We start from the raw sequence: 18,738 nt of genomic DNA on the forward strand, positions 1-18,738 counted from the left end.
TCCCCCAGTTTTCAAGGCATCTCTCCTTCTCTTCCTTAATGCCTTAATGGTTCACAAGACTGAACCCAAGGCTTCACGATGAGCTACACCTCAGGCCCTTTTTTATTAACTTTTTTTTTTTTTTTTTGAGTACAGGTTTTCACGAAGTTGCCCAGACCAGGCTCCAACTTGCTATGCTCCTGCCTCAGCCTCCCGGATTGCTGAGAACTACCGGGTTGTGCTTCGAGTCTTTTTAGACATTTTTTCTCCTCCACTCCCAAAGTGAGACGGTAATAGTGCAGATACACCTTGCATGTGTCTGTGGACCCTGTGACCCAGGACCAATCGTGGGCCCTTTGGGGTCTTCTGTGCTACCAACCCCCTTGGGAAACAAGGAGCTTTCGTTAGAGGACCACACAGGTAGAAGGGCAGGGGAAGGTCCGGTGGAGTTCAGTGAATGTTCAAGGATTTGGGAAGCAGAGGATGGAGCCAGGCATCAGGAATGCACATGAAACCCCTGGGGTACGGTGTGCCAACATGTGCAGTGCATTCCAAAACAGAACAGTGAGAAAAGCAAAAGTGAGAGAGAGAAACAGAGCGAGAGGGGCGGGGATGAATGGATGCAAGAATGCACAGAGGCTAAGTATGGCAAGTTCAGTAAAACACAGATTCTAGGTGACAGGGACGAGCGTTCACTATACAATCAATTCAACATTCTCATGCTATGATCGTCTTCATAATAAAATATCGGGACAGATAAATGCATTCAGGATGGTCACTCTTATTTGTCCCAATATTTTATTGTGCCCAATTTGGCTGGAATACAGGATATACAAAGGGAAGATTATTAAAACGGAGCTCAGGAGCAAGCCTGGCCTCTCACTGGGGAGGGCTTCCCTATGAAACCACTGCACCTGCTCCAGTGAACAACGGAGGAGCAGCGTCAAAAACGTAGACTTCGGAGTCAGACTGCTGGGTTCAAATCCTTGCGCTGAGGCTTGGTTTCAAGAGTTATTCAACCTCTATGAGTTTAAAAGTTACTCTTATTTCTTCTAGTCCATTTGCTATTGGTGTAACAAAATACCCAAGACTGGGTGATTTATAAAGAACTGAGGATTATTTTGCTTACTGCTCTGGAGGATGGGAAGTCTGAGAGCATGGTGTTGGACCTGGGGAGAGCCCTCCTGCTGCGTTACAGAATAGGGAAGGGCACCCCACGGACAGACGGAGTATTCACACTCTTCCTTGTCTTAATATGCCGTTAGTGCCATCATGGAGATACACTCATAAACTTATCTAACCCTAACCCCCTCCCCAAATCCCATCCTCAAGTCTATTATCATATGAATTTGAAGAATAACCTTCCAGCACATGAAATTTTGGGAGACGCGGCCAAACCACAGCAATTTCTCTACCCTCTAATAAGATCATGATAATGTCTATCTGATGGCAGCTTTTGAAGAGTTAAATATATTCATGAACAAGTGCTTGGCCCAAAGTGAGCAGCGAACAGCACTCACAGGTGGCAGTGTGTCCTAATGGGGAGCAGCCAGGGGGTTCTGAGTTAAACAGCGGCCACATGCTTTGGGAGCAAATCCCACTGCAGGGAATAGATTTAGAGATTAAAACACAGAAAAATGAGGCTAAGGGTCCATGTAACAAGGTGACCAAGAGATGAGAGGAAGGGTGGATTCAAGACCCCTCTGTGCACATCTCATGGCTCTGCACCTGACCAGGAAGCAGGAGGGAAGAGACAGATGACCTTAGACTCCAATTGCAATCTGATGCCAATACCCGTTTCATCGGCAGAAGAGGGCACCTCAAAGGAAGCAGTGGGCTTCAGAAGGACACGGCAAGTTTGAGGGTGACTCGTTGACATCCAGACAGAGACATCTAACTACAAACACATAAAGGTGCAAGCTTGTGCAGTGAGCTTGGACGCAGAGTGGACAGTGGGATGCTTTGGGACACTTCCAGGACCCTCTCCGCCTCTGTGGGAAGAGCACCAACTCTGGGAACCCTGCATCTACTCCTGGGAGGGAAAGGGCTCCCTCACGAGGGTTCCTGCACCCCTGTCAGGATACAGGTCTCTGACCCACATCCCACTGATGAAATGTTCCTGCTCTCAATGTGGATCATGAGCAAAGCGGCCAAAGGCGACAGATTCCAGCAGTCATGGCCATGCCACAGAGCCGAGCACCCTGCCTCCGAGGCTCCTCCTTTTCCCAGAGGAGCTGACGCTGGGCTGTTACACACCTGATTCTTTAGGCTTTCCTAGTCCCCGTGCCCCACCCTGGTCCTCTCTTATTCGTCCTTTTTGAGTCATCTCACGTTGGCGACAAGAACTCACAATGACCTAGGAAGCTTCCCATCAAGGTAGGAGCGCAAGAAACCGGGACTGGCTGTGGATGGGATCACCCTGGAGTGACGTGCGGAAAGAAAAACCTGAGCAAAGCCGGGTGACGAGAAGCTGAAGTCACCATGACTGACTATGAGGTCAGCTAACAACTCCACTGAGCACATAGCTCGGTGATCTCTCTCGAGACTTCTTTCTATCCCAAAGGGGAATGACACCTTCAACATCATGGCACTCTCGTACACATCAGGAGATGGCAGACGCCTCTGCCTGGCACACGGTGGGTACCTGACACATACTGGTTTGCTGGTCCTCTGCCCAGCTTTGCCCTTCTCCTTATTCTGTAAGAGTGGCATTTTCTGGAGGACAAACTGCCAGAAAGATTGCTTATGTGTTGGTGTTTACAGGGTAGTAAAAACACATCCTTTTTGCAGGATGAAAACATTTGAGCATCATTAAAGCAATGGGAAAGAAAAATGGTGCTTATGTTTTCTATTCCGGTGACAAATAAATCTAGCTATACGGCTCTCCTATGTCCTCAAAACAAAAATAACCTCAAAATGAAAAATCATTCGGAGTTACGCCAAGGACGGCAACCCTCCTTCTCAGAAAGGGGAAATGAAGCTTCATGCCAGGTAATCGCAAGAGCTCTGCTCTCTACCTTTAAGCACACCCAGCCAGGCCTCCTGGCAGCCTGATTTTCTGAGTGCAAACTTCAGCGTGGATTTTGATCTGACTCCAAGAGAGAGAAAAAAATGTTTTCTGCCTTCATCGGGACAAGCGAGGGCCGGTTACACTCCTGTCTATGGCCAACAGCTGTGCCCTGGACATGCCCGCAGAATGCCATTCCCCTAACATACTGGGCCCAGAAACAGAGGGCAGCTGAGGGGTCCCAGGCTAGTGGGTCAGCGGGGCAAGGGGTTTAGAATCTGGCTGACTGGTTAGCTAGAACTGCCAGCTAGGGCCACGTCAGCAACACAAGAGTCTAGATTTTATGCTCAGTTTTAAAAGAAGCCACTGAAGCAGTGTGGGAAGGAGCATGACAATCTCATGTTCCTTCTGAGGCGATCTGGCTGCCTGTGGAGAACACTGTCACAGGGCACACCGATCCTTGGGGCTGGCTGGGGATGTGGGTCCCTAATAGAGCACTTGCCTACCAAGACAAGGCCCTGGGTCCAATTCTCAGAACTACTTTGAATAAAAAAAGAACGAACTTGGAAGACCAACTATGGCTGTTTTCACTTATTACTGAAGCTATTTTTTTTTTAAAAAGAATTCTTGGCAGATTGTCTCACAGGAAGGTTTGGGGGAATACAGTTAAGGACAGAGGTCCTGGGGTAGTGATTTGCAATTGAGAGTGGCTTTATCCTTCAGGAGTCATTTGTCAATACCTGGAGACTTTCCATTTTTATTGAAACTGATGACAGCCCCTGGCATCTCCTGAGTAAGAGCAAATGCTACAACAGACAAGACAGCCCTTCCAACAAAGCATCACCTACTCAGAATGTCAAAATGGGCCCCCAAGCATGATGGTTACACTGGTATGCTCTGGATCTGAGAGGCTGGGGCAGGAGGATCATGAGCTTAGGAGCAGCCTGGATCACACAGTGAGGCCCTATCTCAAAAGCTGTCAAAGGTGTTGAGGTGAAGAAACCCTGGTACTGAGCTGCGTTTCTAGATTTGGGTTCTGGCTCTCTAGCTTACTGACTGCGTAGGTTAGGACAAGTCACTTCACTCGCTGTGATCTTCCCCATCCTTAAGCCCAGTGACTTTTCCTGCTGCCACAGAACTGCACAGGAAAACTGAAGGCTACGTGGAAGACCCACACGTGGCCCTGGGATGTTTCCACAGTCCCACACGTGAAAGGTTTTGTCCCAGCGTGGTGTACTAGGGATGGAATCTCGTGGGGGTGGAACCCGGTGAGGGTCTTGGGTCGCAGGGATGTCCCCTCAAAGGGCACTGCAGGCCCAGCCCTGCACAGGACTCTCTCCCACTTCCCAGCAGGGGGACACGAGCAGCTCTTGCCATCCTGGGGTCTCGGCTACCGTGTTTGACCTTGCCAGAACCCCCCAAACAATGGATCTACCCAACCACAGACCAAAACCTCGGAAATTATGAGGCAACACAAGCCGTGCTTCTTTCTAAACCGTCTCAGGAGTTTTATCATAGTAACGGGAGCTAATACGGTCATCTGTCCGCCCACTTCCCAGGTAGGAAGGACTTGGGAGGGCAGAGGGGGAAACAGAAGAGGCCTCTCCTGCACAGCAGCACAAGGAGGGGCGACCCATCCCTAGTCTCCGCTCCCTCATCGGGTGACTAAGAAGCCATGAATCACTCACACGGTGACCAGCACACTGGATTTGGAGCAGACAGGCCCAGGCTCAGTGGGCTCTCTTTCCACCCAGTAAGAGATGAGTCATTTAACAACTTAATTCACTGAAATCTCCCTTTACTACACGAGTCAGCTTTATCCATATGAAAGCATGGAACTATTAATTTAAGAGTTATCCAGGCTGGGGATATAACTCAGCAGCAAAGCATCTGCCAGGCAAGAGCAAGTTTGTGAGTTCAATGCCCAGTACCAAAAAAAAAAAGTTTATTGAGCGTCTACTATGCACCAGGAAGCAAAATAAGTCCTGAAGAGCACAAGCCGGATGCGTGGCTCACCAGAAACATCCAGAATCAGTATCTGAATGCATCTGGAACACACTGTGATTTTAAAAAGCACTCCCTTAAACACTCGGAGTACACAATATAGTTGGGCTGTTTACCTGCATAACACCCTGCACCTTGAAAAGCAAATGGTGCTGATTCTAGAAAGTGCTTCTTGGCCCATGTTCACCCCACAGGCCTGTGGCCCAATCAGAATATCCCATTCCTCTGCCATGTGCCCAGAAATGGATCTGGGAACCAAGCAGGGATAATCAGACTCTGTCCTGGGCTTTTCTAGAATCCCAGGCTCTGAAGAAAAGCATTGAGGGGCTTCCCTGGCTGCTGTGTGGGAGACCGGGAGGGGATGCAGCTAGAGACAGGCAAAGGCCTGCTGACATCACCCGAGGGCCTTGGATCCAGCTCTGCCTGTGGCTTCTTCCATCCTTGGGAGTTACAGGATATAAAAGCCAATAAAAGTCTTCCTCTAAAATGGACCCGAAATATTTGATCAAATTAAATCTCTCTCAAATAAAAGGGTGTGAATAAGATTGATGGACTATCACTATGGTTTGTTTATGTTTGTTTTAGGTGTTTTGAGACAGGGTCTTGCTCTGTAGTTCAGGCTGGCCTCCATCTCACTATGTAGTCAAGGATGGCCTTAAACTTGAGGGGATCCTCATATCTCAGCTCCTGAGTGCTGAGATTATAGGTGTGTGTCACCCATGCCCAGCCCAGAAAAATCACTGTTAATAAAAATCACCCATAACCCAGAGAAACCTCCATAACCATATTGTGCATGTTTCTCCCAGGTTTTGTTTGGATGATCACTGGCTTTGTTTCATTTGTGCATTTTGAGGTTCACTGGGGTAATCATTTTCAAAATTAAAAAATAAGCTAGAATCCTGTATCCCCTTCCATTACCTGTGCAGTTTCAAGTTTACGCAACCTCTCTGATGCATGGGCTGTATATTGTCACGGGCTCCTCCTCCTCCTAAAGCTTCACAGAAAGCCTGGGCATAGTGGCACATACCTGTAAAGGCTCAGGAGGCTGAGGCAGGAGAATTACTACAAGTTTGAGGCCACCCTGAGCTAAACTTAGTGAGTTCAAGGACAGCCTAAACTATACAGTAAAAACCTGTCCAAAAAAACCCAAAATAAAACAAAAACAAAACTCCAATAACAAAAATCCCCTCCTAAAAAAAGAGTCATTTGGGAGGCTGAGGCCACAAGATAGCAGCTTCTAGTTTGAGGCCAGCCTAAGCTACACAGTGAGTCCAAGGTCAGCCGGGAATACAAGGCAAGATCCCATGACAAAAGAAAACAAAGCAAAACCATAAAATACTACAGAATCAGAAAAAGAACAGTTGGTTGTGTAAACAAGTTCAAAACAGAACAAAAGGCTGAGCTTCCTAGGACATTCCTCCCCTGTTAATCAGAAATTCATAAAGAGCTAGGAAGGTAATGGTTGAGCAACCTATCCACTTCCCAGGGGCTTTTTAGTTTATTCATGCACCCTGACATAGGGGTGCGTGTCTGTGATCCTAGCACTCAGGAAGCTGAGGCAGGAGGATTGGCACGGGTTCAAGGCCAGTCTGGGCTACAATAGTGAGTTCAAGGCCAGCCTCAAGTACATAGAAGACTCTGTCTCAAAAAAAAAGAAAAAGAAAAAAATGATAAAGCTGTTCTCAGAGCTATACCTGGGTCAGCCATGAGACATATCAAAAGGAATGTGTTACTGATTAATTACCAAAGCTTGCGAAATGCCTTTAATTCCAGAACCCCTGGAGGCTAAGGCAGGAAGAATGCCACAAGTCTGAAGCCAGCCCGTGCTACATAATGAGTTCAAATTCACCCAGAACTACAGACCATGACCCTGACTCAAAAGACAGAAACAAAGCTTACAGAAACAGCTTTCTCAATGACAGCAGAATATTCACAGATACCGCTATGGTAACGATCACTCATAATAACTTCAGTGCTTTTTTTTTTTTGTCTTTTTCCTTTTTATCGGTACCGGGGATCGAACTCACGACTGCCTGCTTTCAAGGCAGGCGCTTATGCCGCTGAGCTAAACCCCCAGCCCACTCATAATAACTTCATTCACTTCTATTTTTTTAAGTGGGAGACAAGGGGATCATATTAAAGCATAAGCTATTATTGATCTTTATTTAGCAAAGTCCATAAAGAAAATAGCTGATGTACCAATTAACTGTGGCTATCACAGATTATTGTGATGCTTGCCTCTTTGCAAAGTCTCATCAAAACCGAAAATGCTAAGTGCACAGTGTAAAAACTCTCCATCCTGGGAACTGAAAGAAAAGCTTAGGCACTGCTGCTCTGCAGGGTGCCTAACAGAAAAAGCAACCGTAGATGAGCAACGGCACCATCTAGAAATAATAAGGAATAGCCCTCATGGTCTCAGATGGCCGGACGGATACAAAGCCCACAGACAGAAAGAAACATTTTTTGTCAAAGTACGAGCCCTATTCATTATTTCTGGGATTAAGGAAGATGAGACACACTGCAGTGGGAGGAAATGCCTTGTCTAAAAGAACAAGTTGAAAGGAGGAAGCAGGGAACACTCTGTGTGTGCAGTCTCCAGCACACACAGGAATTTAAGGTGCTGGGTAAATAGTCAAAGGGAAAAACAAAGCCAGAAATTTCAATGTCACGCATTGTTCTGAGAGGGACCGACCTTCTCGGACACCAGCCCTCGGGACGAGCCCTCCAAGTCCTCGTGGACGCGGTCCAGTAACCAGAGCAGGAATTCCAGGGCGTCATGTTGGGAATTGCCTTGGAACTGGGAGCCATACTTGGAAACAGCATTCTAAAAGGAAACAGAGAAAAACAAAGGTCACTTTGGCCCCGCATACAAGTGACAAGAGCAAAGTCCCAGAAGCACTAAGCCACCAAGTATCCATCCTTCAGGGATGACAGCTCACAAGGGACCTGGGGTAAAAATGTTTTCTCCTGCTGATACCTGCTCCCAAAAGGTCTGAGCATTCCTGGAGTAGGCTCAGTCCCTTTTTCCAGAGGTCTGCTAACACGTCCCATCCGTTTACGTTCCACAGGGTTTCCTGCTGAATATTTTTATGCTGGTGACCATCTGTTCTCCCTGAACCCCTCATCTATTGTTCGCTGGGGTCTCCCAGGTGGCAGTGGCCTTCCTGCCATCGGTCTGTCCCCACAGGGTTTCTCTCCAGTGACCTCAGGCTTTGTGTCCTATTCTGTCCCCCACCAATTCCACTCACACCCGTGGCTTCCGTTCTCTGGCAGTGACCACACTCCCTGCAAAACCAACTTCTTCAAATACAATGGACGTAGCTCCCAAACCGCCCCTTTCAAATATGGATGAAAACTTAAGACTATAAAATTCTTGACCATAAAATAGCTCAGTCAGTGCTCCATGGGGGGACTGGGGGACAGCAAGAGAAAAAAAGAGCTAAGCATAGGACACGGCACTAGGGTGGGAGGCTGAGCATAGAAAATCACTGTTTGAGGCCAGGCTGGGGCTACACAGAGAATTCAAGCACAGCCTCAACTGCAGAGCAAGACCCTGTCTCCAAACAGACACCACTCCCTGTCCTCGTGGCCCCTTGCCATTTTTGTATGTCCTTTGGTTAAGCTGTGTAACAACTCCGTCATCTTTTGAGGGAATGCTTATTCCAGCTTTTGCGAAGTTTATTTCAAAGGGTAATGTAGATATACACTATTCTTTTAAAAGAATTAAAAGTATAAAAAAGAAGAAAGAAAACCTTCCCTTCTGCACGGTCTCCTTTGCTTTTTGGTCCCTTCCCAAGAGACGGCCACCCGCAGCCACCCCTTAGCACCTTCCTAGGGACTCCTGCTACACACGTGCAAGAACACCAACAACTGGATGTCAGCAAAGCCCATCTGTGTGAGCACGCGTGCAGGGGCACACCGCGGCAGCCTGCCACACCGCCAGCCCCATCCCAGGCGGCCCGAGCAACCAATGTGAGCAAAGATAGGGACCAGGACCAGCCTCACCACGGCACGTTCCTCAGATGGCCTGAGCTTTTGGCCTTCTTTTACTCTTCCCTTGAGATTTAAAGAAAACATTTGCATGGAATAAAGCGAAATTCAAGGTCTAATTAATGTTTGTTCTACACCGTTATTCTGATTCCATTCATCTGGATTCTTCCCTTACATTTCTCTGCACTTTGACCTCCAGAGAAGGCTGCTAATTTAGCAAATAAAAATGGAGAAAAAGAAAGGTTGTGGAGGTACAGCTCAATGGTGGGGCACTTGCCTAGCATTTGTGAGGTCCTGGATTTGATCCTCAGCACTGGAAAGGAAAAAAAAAAAAAGATGCCAATTAAATTTGAATTTCAAATAAACAATGAATGCCTGTTTTAGTAGAAATAAATATGTCCCATGCAAGGTTGGAATATATTTATACTGAAAAATTATTCAAGCCAGGCATGATTATGACACGCGGTACCTGTAATCCCACATTCTGGGAGGCTGAAGCAGGAAGATCACAAGACTGAGACCATCCTGGGCGGCACAGTCATTTATTGAGACTTTGCCTCAAAATAAAAAATATAACAAAAAGCTGGGGATGTAGTTCAGTGTGAAGTGCCTGGGTTCAACCCCTAATATCAAATAGTTATTCTCGGAACTAGGATGTCTGCAGTCAGCACTTCCTCCGAAGGCATCCCTCACATCCACAGCTGTCAGATCTGCTGTCAGGCTGTCTGGATTCCGACTTCCAAAATGTCTCTACCCTTCCCCAACATACAGTCTCATTGGCAGCACGATCCGGGCTCCTCCTGACCCAGCCGCTAACCCCTACCTAAAGAGAAGCCCTGCCCCTGGCGACCCACTGGGCTCTCCCAGCCCAGCTGGGGCTCCAACCTTTCCTCACCCTTCTGCCCCCCCCCCACAGTCCCAAGCTACCTCTTCCCCTGTCTCTAGGGATGTGCACAAGTCACTCGGGCCCCCACACGCTTTCCTGCACAGCAGCCTGGTATTGACTCTCATTTTCCCTTTCATAGGAAAGTCATTCCCTTCCAGCTAAGCATAATAATCCTTAAAGACCGGTCATCTTCATCTTAGCCTGGCTCTGGTGCTGGGAAACTGCCCCAGAAAGAATTTGACAACAGATAAATTAGGATCATAAAAATATCCCTTTAGCCTAAAATGACAGCTATAAGAAAGGACACCTCTTTGTGCATCAAAGTTGTTTTGGGGAAAATGATGGGACACTTATAGTAGATGGCCTTTAAAATTAGGATTAAGGAGCCACTAATGAAAAAAAAAAGTTGGGAGGGGTCTAGAGTAGAAGAAAAAAACCCAGCCCTGCTGGGAATATAGTTTAGTAATAAATAAATGTGTACTATGTGTGAGAGCTTGGGCTCAATCCCTAGCACCAAAGAAGGAAAAAAAAATGAAATAAAAGAATACTGCTTTTTTAGAGATATTTATATCTCTAAAAAAATACTCTTTAATATTTATAAAAATATTTATATCTCCAAAAAAATACTGCTTTTTTAGAGATATTTATAAATAGATAAAATACTGTACCCAGCCAGATATGGTGGTGTACACCTGTAATCCCAGAATTTGGGAGGCTGAGGCAGGAGGACTGTTGTGAGTACAGGGCCAGCCTGAACAAGTAGACCTTGTCTCAAAAAACCCCCAAAAACATAGAATTATGGGGTCAGGGACAATTTCTGTCATTTCCATTTGTACGTTCCAATTGTTTGTACAATGAATATTTTTCTTTATTGTTTTTTTCTCAATTATAAAGTTCTGGCAGACACATTCCAGAATTTATATATGATTCCCATAGAAGACAGTCCCATGGACAGTCCCCTGAAACACAACAGGAATTGCATTAAAGCTAATAGTATTCAGGAAACATATTTGGTATTTCTACCCTGCAATATGACATTCTGTACATGGCTTCTCTCTCCTAAACACTGATAATTTTAACATATTTCTTACTAAAAGTACTGTTAGTTGTTCATATTTCTGTTTGGGTGAATTAAATCTAAGTTTTATATATCCCAAATTGTTACTGCTTTTGACTTCCTAATTTATATCTGATCTCATAAATATCAACAATAATTCTAAGGCATGGATTTCTAGAATCATCTCAGCAATTTTCTTTGTTTGATATTTTTATTCCATTTCCATCTTACATCTTGCTGTTGCTCAGAACTTCTAAAACCAAGAGTGAAGAAGGAATCCTTGTTTTTTAAAATGCAGTGCCTCTAGTATATCACTGTAGAGCTAAAATTGATTTTAAGCACATAAGCTCAGTTCCAGATGGCTTAAATCCTTAATATAACTAGGGAAAAGCTACAAGTATGTAAAATAGAATATTTATCAAAAGGTATCACATAAATAAATCTAAAGCTTACAACGTTGGGTTAGGAGATAAAAGGAGACCGTTTGCAGAAAATATCTGTAGCAAATATGGCAAAGGGTTGAAGGACCTTATAATAAGATCTTTAAGCCAGGCGTGGTGGCTCACGCCTGTAATCCCAGCACTCAGGAGGCTGAGGCAGGAGGATCGTTGCAAGTTTGAGACCAGCCTGGGCTACAAAGTGAGCCCAAGACCAGCATGAACTGCACAGTGAGACCCCGTCTCAAAAAGACAGGAAAAAAAAAAAAAGAAGAAGAAGATCGTTAAGACCAAGGCAGATGACACCACATACAACATGAATAGATAATTCCAAGTACAAAACAGTCACGCAACATGGGAAATCTCTCACCTCGCTCCTAAACAATGGAACGAAAACAAAAAGGCGCTACTTCTTGTTCAACAAATTACTAAGTGATAGAGACTTACACAGCAGTGACTGTAAGTATAATAATGTATTACAACACTTGACAATTACAATGAGACTAGATCCTGAATGTCTCACCACAAAAATCCCAAGAATGTGAATTACTCGACATGTTAACTGGCACCACCTATATGTATATCATGTGTATCAAACATCATGATACATACTATGTACAGTTTTTGTCAATTATGAGCTTCATAGAGCTGGAAGATTGGCAAGAGCAATAATCAAGAGCCAAGAAAATACACCACAAAGGGCCAGCGATGCAGCTCAGCAGCATCAGCGCCTGCTCGGCAAGCACGAGGTCCAGAGTTTGATTCCTGGTACCAAAAAAAAAAAAAAAAAAGTATACCAAAACCTTTTTTGGAAAACGAAGTGTCAATATGGGTTGTAAAAATAATAAAACCCAATGAGGCTCATTTACTCTGGTTACACAGGTTCACCCATTTGGTAAAACTTATAAAATTCTACACTTAAAATGAGTACACATAAGTGTACTTGATTTATATTACAATAAAGTTGACTTAAAAGGTGAACAGATTGGTGAAAGTTGTATCTTTGCTTAGACTATATAGTTATAGTTGCAGAAGTTTGTGGAAATGATCAGAGCTGCGGACAAGGATTTAAACCCAAGAAGTTTTGATACTGTGTGGCGGTTGGAAAACTGTTAATAGTACACCAGGGTCTCCACAGGAGGGGGGTGGGTTTATTTAATAACGTACAATCATTAAAAAGCATGTTTTGAAAAAGCCAGACGTGGTGGCGCATGCCTGTAACCCTAGCACTCAGGAGGCTGAGGCAGGAGGATCTTTCCAAATTCAAGACCAGCCTGGGCTACAAAGTGAGCTCAAGGCCAGTCCCAACTGCATAGTATAGTGAAACCTTGTCTCAAAAAGATAAAAAAACAAAAACATGTTTTTGTAGGCTGGAGGGTGTGGCTCACTGGAAGTGTTTACCTAACATTCTTGAGCCTGTGGGTCCAATACCAGCACCTCCAAAAAAGACTAATAATAATCAAATTTTGCAGAATATGTAGGTGACCAGGGGAAAGTTTTATGACAATCTTTATATGAAAAAAGCAAAATACAAAACTAGAACCTCCAGTTGAGTATACTTTGAAATGCATCACTATGCTCACGGTGGTTATTACCGGAGGGTGGAACTACAGGTCCCTCATATTTTACGCTTACCAATTTCATTCAATACATACACTTAACTATATCATTAGAAAAGCACGGAACAATACTAATACTGTAGGGAGAAATATTTTCATGTATTTAATTCATTTGCTGGGTTTAAAACAGAGTGGTCCTACCAGGGCGGGAGGCTAGGGTGCCCCGGAGTCAGGAAGGAGGATTACCACAAACCCCACTTGCAGCGCTGGAGAGCAGGAGTAACGGCTCACTGGGCCCACCTGGGTCTCAATATTGCAGTCCTTCACATTTCCCTAACAAGATGCTGCGCACTTTGCCCCGAGCCAATTCCCCAGCCTCTCTCTCCCTGCCCATAGGCTGTTGCTAATTCATTCCCAGGGCCTCCAGTGGCTGGCAGTTTCCCTTCCCAGCATCTGGAATGCACTTTGCTAGCTTTAATTGACAGAGCTGTCAAAGCCCAACTCAGTGGTTGGTTTGCTCTGGAGAAAGCTTACTTCACTCCCCCAATCAAATCAAACCTACCTGCCACACCTGTCACAACACCGTGTATTTTTTCCCCCTTCTATCATGCTGTCGTAACTTTTCTCTTGTTGCTGAGATCCTAGCATTGTGCCATGATCAATCAGACACTCTAGATCCAGCCAGCTCTGAAAAGCCCCACCTATGACTACGCAAGGCTTTGGGGGGACATCTAGACACGGGTCCTAACACACGTCACCAGCTCTCCTCGTGATCGGTGACCAGTTCCTTAACATCCATTTCTCACTCTAGAACGAACTTCTGGGGAGCAGACACAGGGCCTCGGTGTGTGCAAACCCTCCCTTGCACACTTCCTGTTTCCAATTGCATGTCTAGATGTTCACTAAATATGTGCAGACTGAACGAATGATTCATCCTTAGTGAAATAAAAGTAGTCAAAAGTAAAACAAAACAGAAAAAAAGCCCACTGAGACTTCAACTCCTCAAGCTTAAAGGCTCTGAGTCTGGAATCCTCTACTCAAGCCCACAGGGCTGGTCACCTGAAAGTCCCAGAAACACCACCTGCCCCGAATTACACCTCCCTCATTAACCTATTAACAACAATTAGCTTCAATCCCCGAGGCTCACTGGTGTATCCCAAGCCTCGGTATTTGACAGCTGGAGAGAAAGAAAATCCTGATGAGTCACTGACGATGATTACTAATTTGAATTTTTTACAAACTACACTCTCTCCCTTGTCACTGCTATAACTGGGGTGGAATGCAAGGGAAATCTTACTCAAAGATACCTCCCTCCTAGGCCTCTGTGGTGAGGAGGTGTAATTTTAGAATAATGAACACTTCTTAGGGACCAGGTAGTGTTTTAAATTCTCACACCAACTCTGTGATAATGCCCATAATATCACAATCCCATTTCACGGATGAGAAAAATTGAGCTACAAAATTATAGCCACTTGCTCAAGGTCACAAAGTCATGGCCACTTTGATATTAACCTTTATACATACTGCCTAAAAAAGAAACATTTACGTGCAAAAAAGAAACATTTATGACAGCTGCAAAACAGGGTTTCTTCACTAATGGAGGCAGGAGAGAAGAAGGTGGAGGATCACAGGGCCAAGACGGCCTTCTGGGGCTGAAACTCAAGACCGTGATGCTTGTGGAATGAACACGGACAGGTTTCCCTCCCCCAAGAAGAACAATCACTACTTTGCCAGGAGCTCAAGCTCTGTCCAGAGCTGCGGTTTTTAGTAGGAAACAAGCCATGAGCACCAATTATCAGGAGGTCTTTCATCCAACAGGGACCCCTCAAACCCATATCTCACGTTAACCCCAGCGATGCGATACACACAATTTACCAGGTCTCACAAGCTCCTAGCACCCTGAGCAAGCAGACTGCGATTCTGTAGATGATAAATGTACAACCCATGCCAACACACTGTAGGGGATTTAATTTACACTACACAAAATAACAACCGGGCATAGTGGCTTCGGCCTGTGATCCCAGCATTAGGTAGGCTGAGGTAGGAGGTTTGCTGTGAGTTCTAAGACAGCCTGGCTACAAAGTGAGTTCAAAGTCAACCTGAACTATATAGCAAGACCCTGTCTCAAAGAAAAAATAAGTTTGACCTTTGCAAAACAGCACACATACTGCCTTTTCTCTGTCATTTACCACAGGACATGTCCCACGGGTTCTTAGCGTCCGTCTTGCTTAAAATAGAAGCCAGTCTTTACTCTGTTCAGTTCAGCAGCACCTGGACTAAAATCCAGCCCTTACCACCGCCCACAGGTTGTACCTGATCTCCTGACCCTTGTCTACCTCCTGACCTCCAGCGACACCGCTTTCCTGCCCGTGCCTGTGACACTGAGCTCCTTGGGGTCTAGGCTGGGTCCCCCGGGGACCTCCATGATCCCCCGGCTCTAACGCTCCTCACCGGCAGCTTAACCATCTGGAGTTGGAGCCCTGGCGCACAAGACTTCACAGCACAAACGCTGGCTCCACGAAAACCTCTCCGCTCCTGCTCAAAGTACCCGGGAGGAATTAACTGATCAACTATATCCAGGAGTGGCGAAACGCATGCCGTGGAAACAGCGGGGGAATGCGGGGCGCGGCGGGGAAGGGCGCCTCCCGGGGCGCCCGGAAAGCCCCTTCCGGAGGGGCGCGCACTTCCCCGGAGCGCAACCCCGGGCGCGGCGCTCGCCGCCTACCTTGAACTCGGCGGAAAGTTGGGGCGTGTACTCGCGGGTCCAGAGCGCGCGCACCAGCGCCGCCAGCTGCTCGGTGACCTCGGCGCGGCCCGGCGCCGCCCGGTAGCGCCCGAGCGCCAGGAACTCGGCCAGCAGGTCGGTGTTGCTGAGACACTGCACCACGGCGTTCATGAAGCAGGTGTTACCGTGGTTCTTCAAGCCCTGGGCGCCCGGCGGCCGCGCCCCGTCGCCCGCGGGGAGCTGGGGTTGGGGTGCCGGGGGGCGCCCCGCGGCGGGGCTCCCGGGGGCCGCTGGAGTCGGGCCCGGGGCGCAGCCGAAGCCCCCCTCGCCGTCGCCAGCGCCGAGCTCCGGCTGGGGCTGGGGCCGGGGCGGCGCCTCCCCGGGGAGGGAGCGGCTGCCCAGGGCCAGCAGGAAGCGGTGGAACAGGCGGCGCAGGGAGCGGCGGCGGCGGGGCCGGGGCGCGGGCTGCTCCCCGCCCGCCGCGTCCCCCGACCCCGGCTCCTCCATGGCCACCGCGCGGCCCCCGGCCTGCGTACCGCAAGCGCCGCTCCCGAGGCCCGGGCAGCCCCGGAGAGGCGCCCGCGCGAGCTACCTGCAGACCAGGTGTGCGCGGCGGGCGGGGCGGGGCCGGGGGCGGGGCAGCCCCGCCCACCCCGCGCGGGAACCGGCTGCGGCGGCCTCGCGGGCAGCGCCGGACCCTCCCCGCCGCCCCGAGCCGGCGCGGTCCAGTCCCCACCGCCTCACTCCTATAAACCCGGGCCTGGAGCTCACCTCCGCTCCGCTCCGCTCCGCGCGCAGCCTTCCAGCCGTGCAGATGACGGAAGGGAACCCTGGAAAGCGCCCAGGAAACTGCCCACCTGCCCCCCGCCAAGCTCCCCGAGGTCACGCCCGCGAGGACGCAGGACGGGGAGGCCTCCCCGGGGCGGATTGGGTGTGGGGCGCGGCCGCGCACGGCGGCTCCTCCCGGCTCGGGTGGGCGCGCACAGGGGGCGCCCTGCGGGGGCCGAGCGCGCGCGCTGGTCTGCGAACAAACCCCAGAACCGCGAGTGTGTGTGCTGCTTTGCAGTCACAGGCGGGGTTCAGGTCACTCTCCAGACACTCACGAGGCCTGATCGTCCGGATTCTAAGTGTAAAGCGGGCTCGGGCCCCGCCGGGGGAGGGACCCCCGACCCGCACGCAGGAGTCCGGAACTCGGACTGGCTGCGCCCGCCCGGCTCGGCCTCCTCCGGGCTGCGCGCTCGCCGGCGGGAGGTTTCCCAGCTCTCGGGGGCGCCCCCCAGCGGCGGCCTGCGCTCTGCTCCAGGCCGAGTCCGGCTGCGCGGTTGCCCAATCAGAACCAGTGCGCCCCGCCCCCCCTGACCCTGGGGTGACCGCCAGGGGCCTCTACTCACTTTATTCCCAAACTGTCAGGTTTATAATTAACAGAGTGAGATGTCGCCAAATGAATTTCTCATCAGTGTCTAGCTCAGAAAGAAATCAGCAAGATGTAGTATTACCTCGGCACCCTGAAATGTGACTTCTTTGATAAATAAGTGATCATCACTTATTAAATATCCTCTTTGATCTTTCCTATTGGGTCGCAGCAATTCTCTCAGAGAATCCATGAGATTGCAGTAGTTAAAGAATAGCCTAGAAAATAAGAATGAGCTGTGACCTGGAGACCTGAAGTGTTTTGGAAAATGCTACCTGCATTTCCTGTGGAAGGTACACTGTTGAAGGATTAGTATTTAAGGTCCATCTCATTGCCTTCGGTGGTAAGCCCTGGACCCACTCTAGCATCTCTGTGATTTCCTCTTTGAGAATCTCAAGACACCACAACATGTATTTTCTTTGCAAAAGCACACCTCTGTAAGGAATCCTCATTTTTTAACACATGATTTCATTTGATTTTTGCAGTAGACTTTTGAGCATTTTTGTTGTTGTTTTGGGCATGTCTTGGTTTTTTTTTAAGACAAGGTCTCCTGGGAAGTCTACACTGGCCTGGAACTCACAGCAATCCTAAGAGAGAGTCATTCTCACTTGACAAAAGAGAAAAGAGGGCCGAGTATTTTTTAGAAGCTTCTCAGAGATCTGGGTTCAAACCTCTCTGGCTCCCTATAGCTTGATTAAGGAAGAGATGCTTCAGAAGGGAATTTCACTTTGCTTTATTTTTGGAAGATAACAATACTGTACCTGTGGATATATCATGCAGGAAGTCTGTGGGTTTCACAGAATCACAAAAAAAAAAGAGATGATAACAGGACGTTAACAACTGGGAAATTTATTCATAATAAAAACTTAAAATCACGGTCTGCACAAAGTGTTCTTGAACGTATTTCAAGTTTAAGGTACAGATTTTTTTGTTTAATGTACCTTTTTTAAAGGTATAGTTAGGAATGCAAGATGCATTCTAGAAAGGAGAAAACGTTTTGAGTGAAGAGCAAAAACTGAGAGGTGAGAAATCAAGACTAGCGCTGGACTGTCCAGATCCAGCGCTCAGGGCTGCACACAGGGAAGGGACAGCTGGGGTCCAGCAGCGTCAGGAGGCAAACGGGTACTTCCACCGCAGAATGGCCCCATCGGCGCTCACGCTCACAATGTGCTTATTCCCCGGACTTATCCGGACGCGAGTGATGCTGCCGCTGTGACCCATCCCAACGTGAGTCACTTCCCCTTCGTTGTAGTCCCAGACTTTGACCAGATGGTCACGTCCACCTGAAAAACATGGTTAGGTGGCCCTGGAGGATAGAAACAGCTCCGGTTCCAAACAACCAGCAATCTCATTTTTAACAAATTCTCCACGTGTCGACTTAAGAATCTATACACATGTAAGACTTTTGCTTGATTATAAAAAATCTGCAAGTTGTAGTAAGTTGGGGGGTGAAGATACACAGAGAGGTGAAATCACGCTTCCTCCTACCAGGTAATAGCATTTTGGTTCAGTCCAAACGGCAGTATTTCCCCTAAAGGTCTACGCATACACCTAGGATTGGGATCACAGCATGCTTAGTTCCTCGCCTCCAGTCGATATGTTTGTGAAACTTTAATTCATTGACGTTGTTCTGGTATGTGTGTTGTATGGTAAAAATCTCCCCAACATACTGGTTAATTCATT

General features: G+C 47.8%; 2 protein-coding genes across 7 annotated transcripts in view; both read right to left on the reverse strand.

Annotated features, from left to right (window-relative positions):
- The window catches only part of Usp43 (ubiquitin specific peptidase 43), a 67,238-nt gene extending 51,003 nt beyond the window's left edge, over positions 1–16,235 (reverse strand). For 3 of the 4 annotated variants that reach the window (XM_063241996.1, XM_023563535.2, XM_023563534.2), the window contains exons 1-2: positions 15,645–16,235; positions 7,683–7,814 (exon numbers count right to left, since the gene is read on the reverse strand). In XM_063241996.1, coding sequence (XP_063098066.1) covers positions 7,683–7,814; positions 15,645–16,151 — 639 coding nt within the window. In that variant the 5' untranslated portion in view covers positions 16,152–16,235. Of the gene's footprint in view, positions 1–7,682; positions 7,815–15,370; positions 15,536–15,644 lie in introns of those variants that run through there. The other variant, XM_013148702.3, reaches the window with a different exon arrangement.
- A 1,537-nt stretch (positions 16,236–17,772) lies between these two features.
- The window catches only part of LOC100724915 (cilia- and flagella-associated protein 52), a 42,819-nt gene continuing 41,853 nt past the window's right edge, over positions 17,773–18,738 (reverse strand). The window contains exon 14 of one of the 3 annotated variants that reach the window (XM_003466213.5): positions 17,773–18,338. In XM_003466213.5, coding sequence (XP_003466261.1) covers positions 18,163–18,338 — 176 coding nt within the window. In that variant the 3' untranslated portion in view covers positions 17,773–18,162. The remainder of the gene's footprint in view (positions 18,339–18,738) is intronic. The other 2 variants (XM_063241998.1, XM_013148701.3) reach the window with 2 other exon arrangements.

The sequence above is a fragment of the Cavia porcellus genome, unplaced genomic scaffold (assembly GCF_034190915.1).
Source record: "Cavia porcellus strain 051 isolate PalLab524CR breed Dunkin Hartley unplaced genomic scaffold, mCavPor4.1 scaffold_32, whole genome shotgun sequence".
In the NCBI taxonomy this organism is placed as follows: domain Eukaryota; kingdom Metazoa; phylum Chordata; class Mammalia; order Rodentia; family Caviidae; genus Cavia; species Cavia porcellus.